Below are 17,358 nucleotides of genomic sequence, written 5' to 3'. Positions count from 1 at the left end.
GACGGCCCTTTCCGACGATCTCTTGACGACAGAGCGGACTCAGGGCGAAACTTTGGCGTCCGGAAGTTCAAACGACCGACGACCGACCCTTTTCTACCACCATTCAGAGCATCTAACCCCCTATTTGTTTACGGCATCACAACCCAACCGCGACTTGAGATGACTGGCCTCTGCATGTCTACGCATTGACGACCCCTGAGCCTTTCGACGACACACTCTCCCTCGCCGGCCTCTTTGCCATGGAGCCTGCCGTGGGCCATCTCGTCCAGCTGCAGGATGGCACCCGCGGTATCATCCGGTTTGCTGGGCGGCCGCACTTCGCGCCTGGCGACTGGGTAGGCGTCGAGCTCGAGGCGCCCACCGGCAAGAACGACGGCAGTGTGCAGGGCGAGCGGTACTTTGACTGCGCCATGGGCTATGGCATGTTTCTTCGGCCGAAGGCGGTGACGGTTCTTGGCGTGGCTGGAGACGGCGACGACGACGACCATGACGACGAGGACGAAGAGGAGGAGGAGGAGGAAACGGAAGAAGCAGCACCGGCTCCACTTCCTGCACGACAGCAACCACAGCGACCGGCTGCGGCTGCGGCTCGGCCATCGGCTGGCACGACCGGTCCGGCTGCGCGAAAATCAACCGTGGGCAGCCGCCCAAGCAGCGTCTACACCGGCACCTCTGCCGGTACTCGGACCAGCATGTCAGGAGACCCGGGGCTCACAAAACGGATGAGCCTTAACGCGCCAAGTCCTAGCCCGGTATCCCGGTCGCGTCCATCAAGTATAGCAAGGGTGAGTTTCGAGTCTGGAGGAGTTTCGAGGAGTTTTGGTGGTTGTGATTGCGAGGCAACTGTACTCACATTGGGTCTGACGTGTGGGTAGTCACCGACGAAATCGCCGACAAAGCAACTTGCCACCGGCCCTTCGAGCACGGCGACCTCTCGAACCGGGACACCCTCCAACGCTGGCGCAGGTGCTGGTGGCCGACTGTCCTCTGTGACTTCGCGACCTCGCCCATCAGTCGGCGGCACGCGGACATCCATGGGGCCCCCGGCAGTGCCTGCATCACGAGGTGGCCGTCTGTCGACCACGTCCACGACAGCCGGGCGCACGAGTACCACAGCTCAAACACGCCTGGGAGCTGCGCGGCCAGGCGTAAGCAGTGCGACGACGTCTCGCGTGGGCCGCCGGCCGTCCAGCATCCGTGCCGCGTCGGGAGACTCTGGCAACGAAAGCGCCGGCAGCAGCCGTCTGAACAGCGCACGGCCCACCCGCGGCAGCATCGATGGCCGAATCATGTCGCCCCAGAAGAGCAGCGACGACGAGGTGCTATCGCCACAGCCGAAAAGCCCCGTGCAATCAAGGGCCGCGGCCTTGGAGCGCCTCACGTCGGGGGCATCCAAGGCCGGTGCTGCCGCAGGCGCTCGGCAGACAGCGGCGGCCAGCGCCAGCGCTGCTGCTGCATCGGCCACCCGCCCCACTGCATCGGCAGCGGCCGCACACCGTGAGATTGAGGATCTCAAGGCGAAACTGCGGGTGTTGGAGCGCAAGCGGCTGGAAGACCGTGACAAGATCAAGCAGCTCGACAAGCTGAGCGCAGACTGCGAGAAATACCAGGCGATCATCCAGAAGATCCAAGCCAAGTACCAGCCTCAGCAGCAAGAGAATGCCGACCTCCGCAGACAGCTCAAGGAGGCCGAGGGCCTCTTGGAGTCGGTGGAGACGATGCAGGCGGAGCACGACTCTGCCATGGAGCTGGCCACGCTGGACCGGGAGATGGCAGAAGAGCAGGCGGAGGTGTACAAGGCGGAGCTGGATGCTGTCAAGCTGAAGAACGAAGAGCTGGAGCTCGAGGTGGACGTGCTGCGCGGCGAGAATGCCGAGTTCACCCAGGGCATGTCGCCGGAAGAGAAGACCAGCGCCAGCTGGCTGCAGATGGAGCGCACCAACGAGCGGCTGCGCGAAGCCCTGCTGCGCCTGCGCGACATCACCCAGCAACAAGAGGAAGAGCTGCGCGACCAGGTGAAGCTGCTCGAAGAAGACGTCAAGGAGCTGACGGCGACCAAGGAGCAGCACGAAGCGACCAAAGACAAGCTCGCGCAGGCAGAGGCTGTCGTCGAGGACCTGCGGCAGCAGCTCGACGCGGCCCAGGCCGCCGACGACATGATTATGGACCTCACGGAGCGCAACATGAGCCAGGCCGAGCAGGTGGAGGAGCTCAAGGCCGTCATCGAGGACCTGGAGAACCTCAAGGAGATCAACGACGAGCTCGAAATCAACCACGTCCAGAACGAACGCGAGATGCAGGAAGAGCTCGACTTCAAGGCCGCCGTCATCCAGGAGCAGGCGCGCCGCGCCGGCCAGCAGGAAGAGAAGCTCGAGGAGATGGAGTACGGCCTGACACGGTTCCGCGAGGTGGTGACAAGCCTGCAGAGCGACCTGGAAGACATGCGGGCGTCGCACGCGGTGACGGAGAACGAGTCGGAGCAGCTGAACAGCCGGTCGCGCGCCATTATGGACCTCAACATGAAGCTGCAGCTGTCGGCGGCCAAGGCGCAGGTCAAGACCATCGATCTCGAGCTCCGGCGCATGGAGGCCCAGGAGGCCGAGCAGCACCTGGAGATTGTCAAGCTCTTCCTGCCCGACGCGTACGTACAGACCGACCGCAACTCCGTCCTGGCGCTGCTGCGCTTCCGCCGCCTGGCCTTCAAGGCGAACCTGCTCAACGGATTCGTGCGCGAGCGCGTCAACCAGCCGGCGCACCCGGGCCACGAAGACGACGTGTTTGTGGGCTGCGACGTGGTGGACAAGCTCACGTGGGTGTCGGCCATGTGCGACCGCTTTGTGAGCGCCATCAGCCGCTGCTCGACGGACAACTTTGCCCGCTTCGACGGCGCGCTGTACGAGCTGGAGCCCGTCGAGCGCGCACTCAACGCCTGGATCGACGGCCTGCGCCGCGACGAGCTCAAGGAGCAGACGTGTGCCGACGAGCTCCAGCGGTCCATTGCGCTCATGTCGCACTTGGCTGAAGTGCACCTTTCGCCTGCCGCCACCCAGCAGCAGCAGCAGCAGCAGCAGACCACGCCCAAGGCCAACGGCTTCAACAGTCTTCTTCACAACAACCTGAACAACAACAACAACAACAGCAGCAGTGTCAGCATCGGCAACGACGAGGAGCATGAGGGCCAGGACCTCGAGGGCTTTGCCGACAACCTGCAGATGCGCGCCGTGCTCACGCAGAGCCACCTGGAGTCGGCGTCGATTGCGCTGCACACGGCGCGCGGCATGGTGCAGCGGGTCATCCCACCGGCCGACGACGAGGACGACGCGGCACAGTACTTTGCACGCCGCGCGGAGGCGGCCATTGCGCAGACGCGCAGCGCCAAGGTGGTGGCCAGCAAGGCGGTGCGGTCGCTCGAAGAGCTCAAGTCGCGGTCGCTGTCGCTGATGCCGGACACGCTCGAGGCGTTTGAGCAGTGCGAGGCGGCGTCGCGCGGCCTGGCCGAGCTGGCCCGCCGCATGGGCCTCGACCTGTTTGCGCTGCTGCACGAGGAGGGCCGCACGGCGCCGTACACGTACGCCGAGGTGCAGACGGTGGTGCACAACACGACGCTGGCCGCGGCCCGCGACACCAACACGGACGGCGGGTCGGCCGACGAGGACCTCTTTGCCACGTACCTGGCCAGGCTGCGTGCGGTGGCCAGCCAAGTGTCGGACGTGGCGGCGCTGTCGGGCGACCTGTCGCAGACGCTCGAGTTTGAGCGGCCGGCCGCGCCGTGGGTGGTGCGCGGCCAGGAGATCAAGGCGTCCAAGACGGTGCCCGTGGACACCGAGGAGGAACTGCGGCGGCTGCGCGACGACCACGCCGAGGCGCGCCGTGTGATTGCGCGGCGCGACAACGACCTGGGCACGGCGCAGCTCAAGATCGAGACGCTGGAGAGCAAGATGCGCGACGCGCAGAACAAAGCGTCGGTGATTGCGGAGCTCGAGCGGGCGATGGCGGCCGAGCAGGTCTTTACGAAGCAGCTCAAGGAGGACATTGAGAAGCAGGACCGCGAGCTCAAGAGCCTCGAGGCCGACCGCGACCGCTGGAAGAAGATTGCCAGCGACGCCAGCCTCCTGGCAGGCGCCGGCGTGGACGACAGCGCCGGCGAGGACGGCGAGTACGGCGGGCAGCTGGGCGGCGTTGGCGGTGTCGGTGGCCGGTCGGGCCACCAGGCAGCGGCGCGGCACTCCAAGGAGCGGGCGGTGGCCACGGCGCGCGAGATGGAGGCCCTCAAGGCCGAGATTGGCAGCCTGCAGGCGGCCGTGCGGTACCTGCGCGAAGACAGCCGGCGGGCCCGTCTGACGGAGCAGGCCAACCACGCCTGGCTCGCCGAGCCGCTGCTGCAAAAGAACCAGCGGAGACAGCCGCTCCAGCCAACAGCGGCCTCGCGGGCCCAGGCGGTGGCTGTCGAAGCACGCGATGTGCTGGGCGAGCTGGTGAAGATGGCCAGTGCCGCCCGCGTGTACGATCTCGGCAAGCAGCTGCCCGCCGACCGTCTGGCGTGGCGCCCTGCGCACACGTCGCCCGGCTACCACGCTGCCAAGCTGGCTGAAGACTATGCGGCCTGGAAGGGCTGGGAAGCGTCCGTGGCGCGCAAGGCACGAGATGTGAGTAGCGGTGCTGGAGCCGACGTTGTGCTGAGCAAGCGTCTGGCGCGCAAGCAGCACGCAGCCTCCGCGCGGCGGCAGCAGATTCGCCTTCCGGGAACGGCTGACGGCGGAGGCGAGGACAAGGAGAACAACCCTGCTGGTGGTATCCGTGTTGTCGGCGAGGGAACGCAGTCGTGGTGGCGGCGACAGGTGCACACAGACGACCCAGTCTATCGAGCCTAAGAGGGAGGCCGTGCTGCCACGGGAGGAGGGAATCGTGGCCCGACGTGAAATTATACAGAGCTGTCTGCTATATACCCCATTCCATTTCTATTTACTTGTCACTCTGTGGCCGCATACGACGTACAATTTCTTTCTTTTTTTTAAAAAAAAAAAAGAAAAGAAAAGAATAAAAAAAAAGTAGTACAATAAAAAGGCTTCGTTTTATTATACCGCGCTGTCAAATGCCCGCAGAAACCCCAAGTAGATCGTCTGCATTTTTTTTACAACTAGACCCCTCGTGCCGTTTGTTCGTCTATGCCTTTCCCTTGCCCTTTTTGCCCTTCTTGGTATCGCTGCCGCCAATCGCGCCGCCCGGCGCTCCGCCGCCACCGCCTCCACCACCACCAGCAAGCGCCGCCATTGCCTGCCGCATGTCGGGCATGCCGCCACCGCCCAGCGCGCCCAGGCCGCCCGGCCCGCCGGCGCCCTGCATCTCCTTCATGACGTCCTGGAACAGGTTCTCCGACACGCCGCCGCCCGTCATCGCCGGGCTCAGATACGGCACCAGTTCCGGCAGCTTCCAGCCGCGCGGGATGGCCGGGCGCGGGTAGGCTTCGCCGCGGGGCGGCGGCGGTGGCGCGCCGCGCACGGTCTCGCGCAGGCCGGCGCTGGACTCGGTGGTCGGGTGGGCGGCGAGGTAGCGGGCGACGAGAACGTAGAGGTGGTGCTTGTTCTTGACGGCCGTACTGGCCTTGAGGTCGACCTTGACGCGGCCCGGGTTGGCCCAGTCCTTGGGGTGCGTCTTGGTGGGCTCGAAGACGGTGCGCAGCTGCAGCGAGGCGCAGGCGTCGACCATGTCGCGCGCCAGCGGGTTGGCCACGGCGAGGCTCTTGCTGACGCGACGGCCCTCGGCACGTGAACGGTCCTTGTCAAAGTAGACCGGGTAGAGCGCAGGGAAGCCGGCGTAGGCGGGCGGGGGCTCTACGCCGCCCGGGCGGCCAATGTTTGCGCGCTGTTGCTGCTGCTGCTGAAACGGCTGTGGTATTGAGGATGCGGCCGAGGGCTGTGCGGGTTGTCGTGCGGCGGCGGGCTCTTTGCGGCGGATAATGTCAGTCTCGTCAAAGTCGTCAATGTCGTCCTCGGAGGGGTCTGAGTACACATCGTCGCTGTCCTCAACCTCTTCGACTATTGCGTGGCGTGACATGACGTCCGATGGTAGTTGTGAGAGGATGGGGGGAGGTTGAGACGCAAAGGGGCTGGGAGGGGAGGTTGTCGCGATGTTTGCTTTGAGGGGCGCAAATGTGGATGTGGTTATGTGGTCGACAGTAGGCGGCACCTTCCTCGTTAGTGGCCTGCATTTTTCTTGTGGGCAAATCTGGTGGGGCGCTGATTGTGGGGACGGCGTGTGGTAGAAAAGTGGGTCATCGCAAACGGCGAGAGCCTTGTCACATACAATGGCGAGGCTGTCATAAGACGGGATCGAGAACATTATGTCCTACATTGCGGGTGAATAAACGTCAATCGGCAAGCAAAACGAAATAGATGAATTCAATCTGTTGTGTTCGGACATATCAGGACCCTAATATTGCCTTTTGGATATGGCACCGCCAGGTTGCTCGTCTGCACTGTGGCCAGCACGTGACCACTTTAAATGTAATACCACGTCCAGCCTTCAATATCATTCCATATGACTCCATATCGCTCCGTATCGCTCCATATCGCGTTCGATCTCTCGAGATCAGGTCCAATTAATCCATCTTCCAGCGTCCCCGTCGTACACGACGTGGGACGCACTCACGTCTTTGTCTTATAACATCCTCACATCTTCTCAATCGCACCTGGTTTATTTTGCATCTATTAATCGTCACCGAGGAACGGTTGCTTAAACTTCGTTTTCGGCGGGTGCAGCGCCGACGGGAACCGGCAGTACGGCTGCAGGCAGTTTCCGTCGCGCACACTCGGGCACTGTGAGAACACGTTAGTGGGATGGTCTGCCAAAGACAAAGGGCCCCGTCCGACGTCGGGTAGACGGGGGGGGGGGGCGGGGACCTACATGGTGGCCGTGAATGCACTCCTCAATGGCGCAGTCCTGGCCATGGCTGCAGGGCGACTGGCGCATCAGGAACGACAAAGCCATCTTCTCGTCGGCCGTCGCCTTAAGTTTGTGATTGTATTCGCAATAGTCCTTGGTGCAATGGCCCAAAATGACATAGTTGTTGCAGAACTTGTCCTTGCCCTTGCGTTTCTTGACGCTGTCCACAACCACCGGGTTGTACGTGACGGGCGGATCGAGGCCGCGCTCGCCGGGGCTCCAGCTCGGCTTGTTCTTCTCGAGCTGCGCGGCCGCAGTGGCCGCTGCACTTGCCGCCTTGGCCTGCAGGCTCTTGGTTGTGGACTGCGGGAAGGTCATGGTCGGCGGTGGGCTGCTACGCTTGGCCGTCGTAGCGCTCGCGTAGCTGATCGACGGCGATTTGGTGGGCGACAGGACGCTGGTCTTTGTAGCGTCGTTGTTCGGTATGCCGCCGTTCGGTTTGGCGGTTACAGTCTGGCCGTTGGTGGCTGCCGGCGACGCGCGGCCGGTGCCGTTCGGCATAGGGTTCACTGGAGCCGCATTCGGGATGCGGTCGGCAATCAGTTTGTCGGACCGGAACACGGTTTCGTTCAAGTTGGTAACCTCAATATTGGTGGCAATGAGCTCGCGCACCGTGGGCGAGCCCTCGAGAATGCGGAGGCGGTCGCGCGTCTTGTAGTTGCTGCTGAGGTCATCTAGGAAAGGGGCGTACCCGGAATCATGGGAGATGCCGAGCACAACCATTTTGCAATTGGCATTGTGCAAGTGCCACCGGGCATCCTCTGCCATCGTTAGAATTGGCTTCATTCGAAAAAAGGACGGGAGGGGCTTTCGATATCGCACCTCTAATTTTGGAATCGGCGCGTTCTTTGCCGTAGCCAACGTCAATAAAGTCAAACGAGGCTTTGGCCTGCGTAAAGCCAAGGGTAAACTGCTTGAATTGATCCTCGCTAAAGATGACGCCCGCCTGGCGCATGGCTGTGGCCAGGCCGGACTTATTGGCCCAGACCTTTACGATAATTTCCATCTTGGACGCCTGGTCGCCGCATTTGTCGACGACGGCGGTGCGTAGCGCATGGGCAGCCCGCTTGCCGCCTTCAACGCCATCGTTGACGAAGGAGTCTTGGAACTGTTCAGTTGGGTGTTAGTTCTGCGAGCATGTGGACAGAGGAGAGAAAATGGGGCGGGGCGTACTAGGAGCCCATCGCCGTCGATCAATACAGCGACGTAAGGATGTCCATTCTGCATATCTTTCCGTTAGTCTCCATCTTCGTTTCTTGGGCTGTTTTCAGGTCTTTTGTTTTTCCCAGCCATAGTGTATCCTGTCCACTCTGCCCAGTCTGCCCAGTCTGCCCAGTCTGCCCAGTCTCTTCTCTCTCTAATGCCACGCACCCTATGTTCGTCGTTTTCGTTTTTAAGTTGCTGAATCTCGTTGTTTAATGCCTGCACTTGTTGCTGGAAATTGCGTCGTGAGTTCTGGGCATCGTCTAAGTCGAGGCGGCAGTTGGCAAGGTCTCGCCGCAGCTGGGACGTCTCTGTATGCAGCCGAGATTCCAACTGCTGGCTGTATGTGAACAGATCCTATAGCGGGAGAGCACACGGTCAGTTCCCAGAGCAGACTGAGCAAAACGATACGCAAAAACATGCTGCAAAAACATGCTGCAGAAACTCTTTCTGGCAAAGACAAACCTCTAAGAGCTGCGATTGACTATCCTCAAAATGTCGCAGTTGTTGAAACCGCTGCTTAAGCAGGCCCAATTCGTCGCCTATCATGGTTCTTTGTGCGGTAAGGCCCGAGTCAAAAAAGTGCAACGACGGGGAGCGACAGCCGAGTCTATCAAAGCGAGGAATGAGGTTGGGGGGATCTCCAATGCGTGATTCGTGAGCCAAAGGTCAGAGGAAACCGAGCGACCGCTTGGCCGCGTTTATGTTACGCGTCGGGAAGCTTGCGCGTGAGGAACGTCGTGGTCGGCGTCTAGAGTGAGAGAAGGAGCGAACGTCAGAGTGTAAGAATGTCGAGGAAAGAGCATCGCGACAAAAATTGAAATAAAGGGGATAAAGGGGAAGGCGAGGACTGCTGGAAGCAGTGTATTATATTTGGGAAGGTGCAAATGAGAACTGCAGAAGAACTGGGAAGGAGCGATGAAGGTCGCATATGTGTGCTAGGAGAGCCCGTTGCAGTCCAATCTCTAGAGTGGTAACTAGGCCGAAAGTAGCAATTGCCAGGAGCACTGACAAAGTCAGAAAGCAGGTAACGGGAAACTGCGACTGACAGTTTCCTTGTATCGGATCCTATGTCATTACGACGTACGAAATATGGAGCAATAATATGTTATTTAGTCTGTTTCGGGTTTTCGATTTCGATTTCGATTTCCTGTCTTCTGTTTCCGGCTTCAATCTACTTTGCCCTAAACGACTCCCGTTCGTTTTTAACAACACGCAACACATCGCCAAAAAAAAAAAAAAAAAAAAAAAAAAAACGTAAAGGCTATATGATTGGCAGACAAGTCGGGCTGCAACAGACCAACCTCGGGCGTTGGCGGATTGCCTCTCCTCTGTACTGAGTCTTTCCCGCCTTGTCTATACTGCAAAAACAGAAGCCAGCAGGCGGAAAGCAGAAAACGAAATATGAAAAAGAAATAAATGCACGTTAGGTACGGCATATGGCAATTGGAAACAGAAAGCAGAAAGACAGCCGCCAGGAGCATCGATCCTCATCTCGGTACCTCCAGGCGACGGATGTGATTAGGCCACAGACTTACTGCTTCCAGCCAGAGTGCATGGGGCTTGTTTGAATGTTGTCAGCCTTGGGCTTTGCTGCATGCCTACTCCCAAGTACTCTGTACACGTGCCATTTTAGATACAATATGCTTCCTATGTCGTACAACTACAAACATGCCTTGGATAGAGATGATGCACCCCTGCGGCGGCGTTTTATTGTCCAATTTTAAGCCTGGCATTACCGACCATATCCAAAAAGTGCGTACGAATCGCATTGTCTGATCCTGCGTCCCTCCATTCCAGCTCAAAACGAGTTGTAGTTGTTCAGCAGACTCCATAAACTATTGTTACCAAAGTCACCTTCAAACTGCCAGGGGATCACCGTGCCGTCAATCAACGAGTTCACTCCCGGGCCGGTGGCGTCCTCGCCCGGTTGCTGATGCTGAGGCGACGCACTGTCGCGAACATCCGATTTTGCCGCAGCCGCAGCGTGCGCTGCCTCGGCAGCGGCAAGGGCGGTCGCGTCCGCGGTATCCAGGTCGGCAGACAAGCTGCCCACGCCCGAGCTGACATTGTTCAGGAGGTCCAAGCTGTTGCCGCCAATCCCGCCCACCAGACTGCCTCCACCAGCGCCGCTTCCGCCGCCGCCCCACGCCGATGCTGCCGACCCGTCGCTGACGCCAAGCAAGATGTTGTACGCCAAGTCGCCCGTCGGGCAAATGGGCGGCAGCGACGACCAGTCAAAGTTGTCTGGGAACATCGAGTCGACCATTGCGTCGTCTGCGGCAGTCCGTGTTCCGGAAAGGTCGTCAAACTCCTGGGACACCAACTGAGGGTCGAGAAGGCTGGACGATGCGATCGGTGCAGATCCGCCCTGTTCCTGCTGTGGCTGCTCCTGCAGTTCCTGCTGCTCCTGCAGCTCCTGCAGCTGCTGCTGTGCCGTCGGACCCTGATCGAGGCTTTTGCCGTCGTCGGCCGTCGGACCATGCATCCCGATAGGTCCTGCTGCAGATTCGGTTGTTGGTGTCTTTTTGCCGTTACTAAAGACGTCGCTTGCTGCGCTCGAGAGGGCCGATGCAGACGAGACACCGCCTGGTGTGCGGTCGGTACTGGCCGTGGCGCTTCCATTCGTGCCCTGGTATCCACCATTGCTTCCCGAATCGGCACCTCCACTCCCCGTCTTGGCGGCCGCCGCCCCCAACACCGGCCCGTCGCCCTTCAGACTGGGATCAATGTTACTGAGCGTCAAATCATCGACAGGCGCCGCGCCGGGGCCGAGGATGCCGCCAAGGCCATGGTCGTTTTCGAGGAAGCTGATGCCGAGCGTTTTGCGCAGCCGCAGGTAGATGGCGTGGAGCACGCCGAGCGCCGACCGTGCCAGGCTGTAATGCTCCATCATGATCTCGAAGCGCTGGACCGACCAGCGGTAGTGCTGGATGGCTTCCGGCAACAGCTCGGGATGTTCCTTGGGGAACAGGATGTAAATGGCTGCCATCAAGACGAGCGAGTCGAACGTGCCGAAGAAGAGCGAAAACGTCTTGTACTGCTGAGGCTTGAGAGACGCAAAGTACACCCGCTGGACCTGCAGCATCCGGATGCACGCCTTGAGGGCCTCGGTGCGGCTCTTGGCCCGCGTAAAGATGTACGGGCGGTGGAGCGCCATGTAGTTGAATATAATCACCTGTGGCGTCGTGGCGCGGATGCTGGGCAGCCACGCAAACCCAGGCAGGTTGTCGTAGCGCGTGTCCGGGTTGTCCACGCGGAACACGGGTGGCGTCCGCGACTCAATGTCCACAATCGTCTCGTGCAGCTCATCGATGCGGCTAAAGTCGCGGGGACACGGTCCTTCCTTTTCAAACTCGAGAATCGGGCGGAGCGGCGAGATGGCTTCGAACGACCAGATGGCGCGTGACAGCGGTGTCGGGGGATCGTTTTCACCGCGCGCCTGCACGGGCATAGTGGAACGCTCGGCATATGTCTTGGGCATGATGCAGTCGATGGGCAGCGTCATGCGGGCCGTGGGATCGACGGTGATGGGCCGGCCAAGAATCGCACCCATTTGGATGTCCCAGCTGACGAGCGTCATCCAGAGGCGGCGGCGGCGCTGTATCTCCCACTGGTTTTCGAGAACGGCTTCGGCAGTATTGGCCCATGGTTTGGGGTCCATCGAGGTGCGATGCAACCCGACCTCTTGCGCGTCACGAATGGCACCTCCAATAGCGTGCCACTGAGAATTGCATTAGAAACATGAACTGTCGGGTGAGGGTGACAATAGTTTGGGGAGGGAGAGGGGAGTGGGTGAGTTCATACAGCTTCCGTAATGAGGGCCACATATTTCAGGAAAGCGCCTCGTGCAAACGCAGCCAACACCGTCGTAAACGACATTTGCCGCTTGCCCAGAAGCGACAAGATGCCCATGCCAGCTTCGGAGTAGTCCAGAGCCAGGTCCTCGCCGGTGGCATTGTTGGCATGCTTGATTCCGTCAAAAAACGCCATGTGCTCCTCATTGTTCGGTTCGAGCATGAGCAGGCCCATGGCCATGACGTTGAAGAGAAGCGCGGGGAATGCGCGCAGGTCCGGGGACAGCTGGTTCGGCGATTGCAGCGTTCCAAAGGGACCCATGGCGACGTCAGTCCAGTCATTGAGCTGCTTTTCAAAGACGTCTTCGTCAATGGCATAGTAGTTCCAGTTGTACTCCTTGAAGTAGGTGTCGACGAGGCGGTCGATGGCGGCGCGTGGTGGCAGCTCGCGGACGAGGGCTCGGTATCGGTCCGCTGTGCCGTAGGGATCGCCAATCTGCGGCCGCTGGTGGAGTTGGTGGTCAAACGAGGGGTGTTGGGAGTGGATGAGCTTGTGGGACTCGTGCTGCTGCTGCTGCTGTGTTGTCGTCTGCTTCGCTGGAAACTGGGAGGTACCGTTCTGCTGGTAGTAAAACCGCTGCTGGGCCATTGCAGCAGCATGTGCGGCTTCCGTCGTTGGTACCACGGCCGAACCGTCCAGTTTTTCCGATACCATACTGGCGAGGGTCGCGCTGTCTGTGCCGCTGCCGCCTGCGGACGGCCCTTTGCCGTCCGGCCCCCACTGCTCGCCGACATCTCCGCCGCCCGCAACATTGCTGCCACGTCCGCCGTCGAGCCGATTTAGGAATCCAAGAGTGTTGGCGGCGCTTTGTGCGTATCCGAAACCAGCCGCCTTCACGGGTATGGAGCCGCCGGCCTGCAGCGCGCGGCCGTACGAGGCGGCCTCAAGGACGCGCATGTGGTGTCGTTCGCGCGACATGGCGACGGTCTCGTAGTGGCAGCTGGCCTCCATCTTGCGGTCGATGCAGGCCTTGCACGGCATGTTGCGGTCGCACTTTTGCTTTCGCCGGTGGCACTCGGCGCATGACACGACACGGCGCTTGCGTTTGCGCAGCGGCGGCGCGCCACCCGAGCCCCTTGCTGTGCCGTTTGCGGAAACGTCGCCATTCGGTTCGTTGGTCACGGAGCCACCGCCCGACCCGCTGCCGGGCGAGCCATCACTCGGAGACATGGAGACGCCGGCCTGCTGGTCGTCGCTGTCGTCCAGGCTGGCCGTGCGCTTCTTGGAGCGTGCCGCCGTCATACTGGGCCACGCTCTTCTGGGGAGCAAATGCCGGCTTGGAGCCGTTCCGGGAAGAATGCACGGAGAGAGAGAATGTGTTGTCAGAATCAACAGATCGAGGCAAAGCAAGGCGCGTAAGCTTGCGGCGAATGATCCTCAAAAAGCGGCAGCGCGCGCGGGAGTGCGGCCGTTGTGTAACTGACGTATGCTCCGGAGTTAGCAGCGTGTTGTCTGCTCTGGTTTAGCACCGGTTGCTACGCCGAGAGATCAATGAGATCTGCAATTGGTCGTGAAATGCCGAGTATGTGATGACACTGAAAAAGGGGGGAAAAGGCTTTTTGTTCAACGGCAATTGCAGAGCAAAAGTTTGAGTAAAACGGAAGGTATGGGCATCCCGATCGCGGTTTCCCGTACTTTGCCTTGGGTGCGGGGCGAATGCAGCAATACTTAAAAAAAAAGGCAGTAGACGGAACGGCAACAGCAGGCCAAAACAGCCTGCCGTTTAACGGGGAATTAATAAGACTTCAAAGCTCGGGTTGCCAGGTGGAAAGACGCACTCTCAGAGGAAGGAAAAGAGAAGAAAAGCAGGACGACGACAGGCGATTTCGCCAAACACTCCATCCAATGGCAGCCCCGCCCAAAAGGAAGGAGAGTGTTAATGTGTCGTACTCTGCGTAGCGCTTTCCTTTCTCGCGCGGTTTCTCCAAAATGGCTGACAAACTTTTTCTTCGCTCTTTCCTCACTGGCGATCGGAGATAAGAATGCCTCAGCGCCACTTCTTCCCTTGTCGTCATCCAAGTTTTGGAGGAGCTTTTCCCCGCCAATGACCTTTTACAGGAAAGAGCAAACTCATAACCAAGGCGGGCTAGCGAATCACAAAAGTCTTAAGAAGGAGCATGCCAACCGCTGGACAAAGGAATACCACATTCGTTGAACACAAACGGCATTCTTTCTCCAACAATGAGTGCCTAGACATGGAAACGACCCAGAGATCATTGAAACATTGTTTACGAGGCAACTGTAGCATACTCTGGACCGAGAGCCTCATCGCAGTTGAGTGCACATATGGTTAGGTGCGTCGGATTATGTTCAGTGGCAATGATATGCAAGTTACGATGTGCATCCTTTTTATTCCCCTGGACGGTGTGCTCTCATTGTTCTGTGGCTACAAAAATTCCAAAAATCCCATGACACGCAGAAATAGTACTCGAAACAATAAAAAAACAAAATGGTATAAAATGACGAGCATTCCAGTTTCCGCCTTCTCCTTGCACATCGCAACTCTCAAACAAAAGCACTGACCCTTGTCTTTGCTCCTTGTGTTTTTGTCGCATGTATCAATGTTCCAAACCCCCCCGTTCTCGCGTCGCCTCATTGCTGCACACGGGCCAGGTACGCCTTCCATGCTTTCCGCCTGTACCGCTCCGCCTCGGACGGCGGGTCCACCGCCGTGATGATGCCGCGGCCGACAATGACAATGTCGGCACCGCAGACGCCAATCAGCCGTGCCGGCGTATTGTACTGCTGGCCCATGCCGTCGCCAGGCAGCACGCGGCCATTCGCATCGGTCTTCTCCTCAAACTCCTCGCCGGGCGGCGGCAGCTTGCAGCCGGGCGTCAGATGCACGAAAGTGTCGTCGGGCGCCGTGTTGAGCGTCTCCTGGGCAATAAAACCAGCGACAAACGTCTTGTGCGCGCGGGCGGCGTCAACGCAAGCCTGCGTGTACGCGGGCGTCATGAGGTTGCCCTTGGTGGACATCTGGGCCAACAGCAGGATGCCGCGGTCGAGGGGCGCCTCCTCGATGCCCGGATAGACGGCGCCAGCGCCGTCCTGGATGTAGCTGCTGCCGGCCGCGGCGCCCGACCGGCCGCTGCCGCTCGTGCTGTCGGCCATGTTGGTGCCGTCCTGGTGGTAGGTGCCGCCAGACGCGCTGTGCACACGGCCGTCCGTGCCGTCGCGCGGTAGCCGGGGCGAGTCGACAGGCTCGAAACTCTGGGTCACGGTCGTGACGGACACTATGCTTCCTTTCCGGCCGTCGGTGTCGCGCGAGGGGGTGGGGAGACCGCCGGAATCAGCATTCGCGCGTGGGGCGGAGGAAAAGAGGTTCGAGGGGATCGAAGTCGTCAACGAGGACGTCGGCGCGGCGCCCGACTGCGAAGGAAACTCGGACACGTGCTGCGTGTTCGGGGTGGCAACGCCGCTGGCGGTGCCACTGCCGCTGTCGTCAAAGCTATCGAGGACAGGCGTGCCGACGGTGACCGACGTCTTGACCTCGTAGTGGACACGCTCGCGCCAGTGGGCAGCCGCATCAGCGAGGGCAGTCACGGCGGGCAGACCTGCGTCCATGTTGACCGTCACCAGGTGGGCCCACTCAATGATGCGGGCCGTACCGGCGGTGTACTGCTGCTGCACGGTCTTGCCAATGTCGGCAAACTTGCGGTCCTCAAACAGGAGGAAGCCGTGCTTGCGGGCCAGGGCCGCCAGCTGGGCACCAGTGCCCGTCTGCGGGTTGTAGTCCCATCCGGTGACAAGGTCGTAGTGGGTTTTGAGGACGACGATGGAGGGGCCGACGCGGTCGGCGAGGAGCAGCAGTTCGCGGGCCGTCGACACGTCGGCGCTGAGACACAGATTCGAAGACTTGGCGACCATCAAGCGGTAGAGATAGGCAGTCAGCGGGTGTGCAGCGGTTTCTGCGCGCTCTGCAAAAGGCGTCACAAAGGACGGATGGTGCTGTGTGGCGCCCATGGTGGGGGATTGGCGGCGGACGAGAGGATATGGTGGGAGGAATGGCGGACGAGAGGATATGGTGGGAGGAATGGCGGATAGAGTAAGATCGGAGGGAGAGCGCTGATAGGGCCCCGTAGTGAGAGACAAAGGAGCGGCCACGAACTGAAAGTTCAATTTGGAGATGGACGATCGGTAGCCGGAAAATGAGAGTAAATAAAGGATCAGAAAAGGAACGCAAAACCACAGCAAGAACGACCACGCTGCTCTCGTGAGGAAAGACGTTTGAATTTTTCGGGCAGAGGCCTCAACGGGAAAAAAACCGTCCACTAAAAAGTCGAAAAACAGGGCTAAGAATTGAGTACTTTGGCAATAGCGCTAAAAAAAATATCAGGGGAGATGGGGGCAACACGACGGGATGAAAGGGCGCTATGGGGCAGTGCCGCCAAAAATATTGGGACCGCTTGCAGATATTGGGACTGGCCGAGTGGTATGGCAGGTACGTGGGACGGTGAAGGCGAATGCAGCTGACCTTTTGATCTCGTGATGTCGAACAGGCACGGAGTCTAGGTCAATACACCAGCGTTAATGCTACAGAACAAGCAGGAGCTGATAATAAGGGAAAGAGGAACGGACATGCCCGTCTTTTATGGAAGTGACGAGGGGGGCGCGAGGAATGAGCAACTGCCGTTGGAAGCGAGGGGAGGGGCTGTCAGGGGTCCATGAGAACGAGCATGAAAGATGGCTGGTCAAGAAGGAGCCAGACTTGACCAACGAGCAAATGGAAGGAGCCTTGAGTAGTCACAAATCACAAGCTGGTACGAGACATGTCAAAGAGCTCGATGAGGGACAGGGGGCCAATAAAATATCTACGGACATCAGCCTTGGGTGAGAAAAACGCGGGACGAAACTCAGTGCTCGGTGGGACATGGAGTAGAGGAAACGAAGAAACGAACACGGCGCCCAGAGGTCGCGCCGCCATGGAACCGAGGAAAGTGAGGAGGCGAAAGGGGAAAGAATCAGAAAAGCGACAACGTCTATTCTGTACACCCAGAGAACAACCAAGCGTGCGGAGTGAGGAGAAGGGGGTGCTGGCTGTTGGAGACAGAGCAAGGCAGGAAAAGGCCAAGGCGTCCCGACAGTGCGGTAGCATCGATGTGACCAAACAGAGGACGGATGGTCAGTCCAGATAAAAGAAGCTATATTTGCTAAGAGGATGAAAATGCTGGGCATGCAGTCAACAGACGGCGTCTTGTGAAGGCAAGCAAAGACGCACCACAAATTTACGGAATGTAGCGTGGCCTGCAACGGGGTTCGGTCAAGGCATTCAGAGCTTTCAAGCGTCGTTGGAATTCAGGGTCCGATGACAGTTGAGCACCGATCACACTCTCATCCACCCCCTCCACCCGC

General features: G+C 59.7%; 6 protein-coding genes across 6 annotated transcripts; 1 reads left to right on the top strand and 5 right to left on the bottom strand.

Annotated features, from left to right (window-relative positions):
* Nucleotides 1-239: 239 nt before the first annotated feature.
* SPBR_01207 (dynactin 1) lies at nt 240-4,871 on the top strand (the record flags this gene model as incomplete). The annotated part of the gene is made up of 2 exons (XM_040759518.1): nt 240-785; nt 876-4,871. 2 exons carry the CDS (start codon nt 240-242, stop codon nt 4,869-4,871), a joined length of 4,542 nt encoding a protein of 1,513 aa, XP_040619425.1.
* Nucleotides 4,872-5,163: 292 nt separating this feature from the next.
* On the bottom strand, nt 5,164-6,054 carry SPBR_01950 (signal recognition particle subunit SRP19; the record flags this gene model as incomplete). The annotated part of the gene is made up of 1 exon (XM_040760259.1): nt 5,164-6,054. The coding sequence occupies one exon, from the start codon at nt 6,052-6,054 to the stop codon at nt 5,164-5,166; it is 891 nt and encodes a 296-aa protein (XP_040619424.1).
* Nucleotides 6,055-6,707: 653 nt separating this feature from the next.
* On the bottom strand, nt 6,708-8,694 carry SPBR_01472 (uncharacterized protein; the record flags this gene model as incomplete). The annotated part of the gene is made up of 5 exons (XM_040759782.1): nt 6,708-6,815; nt 6,904-7,703; nt 7,765-8,050; nt 8,314-8,502; nt 8,611-8,694. 5 exons carry the CDS (start codon nt 8,692-8,694, stop codon nt 6,708-6,710), a joined length of 1,467 nt encoding a protein of 488 aa, XP_040619423.1.
* Nucleotides 8,695-9,946: 1,252 nt separating this feature from the next.
* On the bottom strand, nt 9,947-11,809 carry SPBR_01521 (uncharacterized protein; the record flags this gene model as incomplete). Its single annotated transcript, XM_040759831.1, has 1 exon — nt 9,947-11,809. One exon carries the CDS (start codon nt 11,807-11,809, stop codon nt 9,947-9,949), a length of 1,863 nt encoding a protein of 620 aa, XP_040619422.1.
* Nucleotides 11,810-11,946: 137 nt separating this feature from the next.
* On the bottom strand, nt 11,947-13,245 carry SPBR_01749 (uncharacterized protein; the record flags this gene model as incomplete). Its single annotated transcript, XM_040760059.1, has 1 exon — nt 11,947-13,245. One exon carries the CDS (start codon nt 13,243-13,245, stop codon nt 11,947-11,949), a length of 1,299 nt encoding a protein of 432 aa, XP_040619421.1.
* A 1,350-nt stretch (nt 13,246-14,595) lies between these two features.
* Nucleotides 14,596-15,969, bottom strand: SPBR_01718 (uridine monophosphate synthetase; the record flags this gene model as incomplete). The annotated part of the gene is made up of 1 exon (XM_040760028.1): nt 14,596-15,969. The coding sequence occupies one exon, from the start codon at nt 15,967-15,969 to the stop codon at nt 14,596-14,598; it is 1,374 nt and encodes a 457-aa protein (XP_040619420.1).
* Nucleotides 15,970-17,358: the final 1,389 nt, after the last annotated feature.

Source organism: Sporothrix brasiliensis (genome assembly GCF_000820605.1).
Source record: "Sporothrix brasiliensis 5110 chromosome Unknown Cont18, whole genome shotgun sequence".
NCBI classification, from domain to species: domain Eukaryota; kingdom Fungi; phylum Ascomycota; class Sordariomycetes; order Ophiostomatales; family Ophiostomataceae; genus Sporothrix; species Sporothrix brasiliensis.
This window is presented reverse-complemented; position numbering and strand designations above follow the sequence as displayed.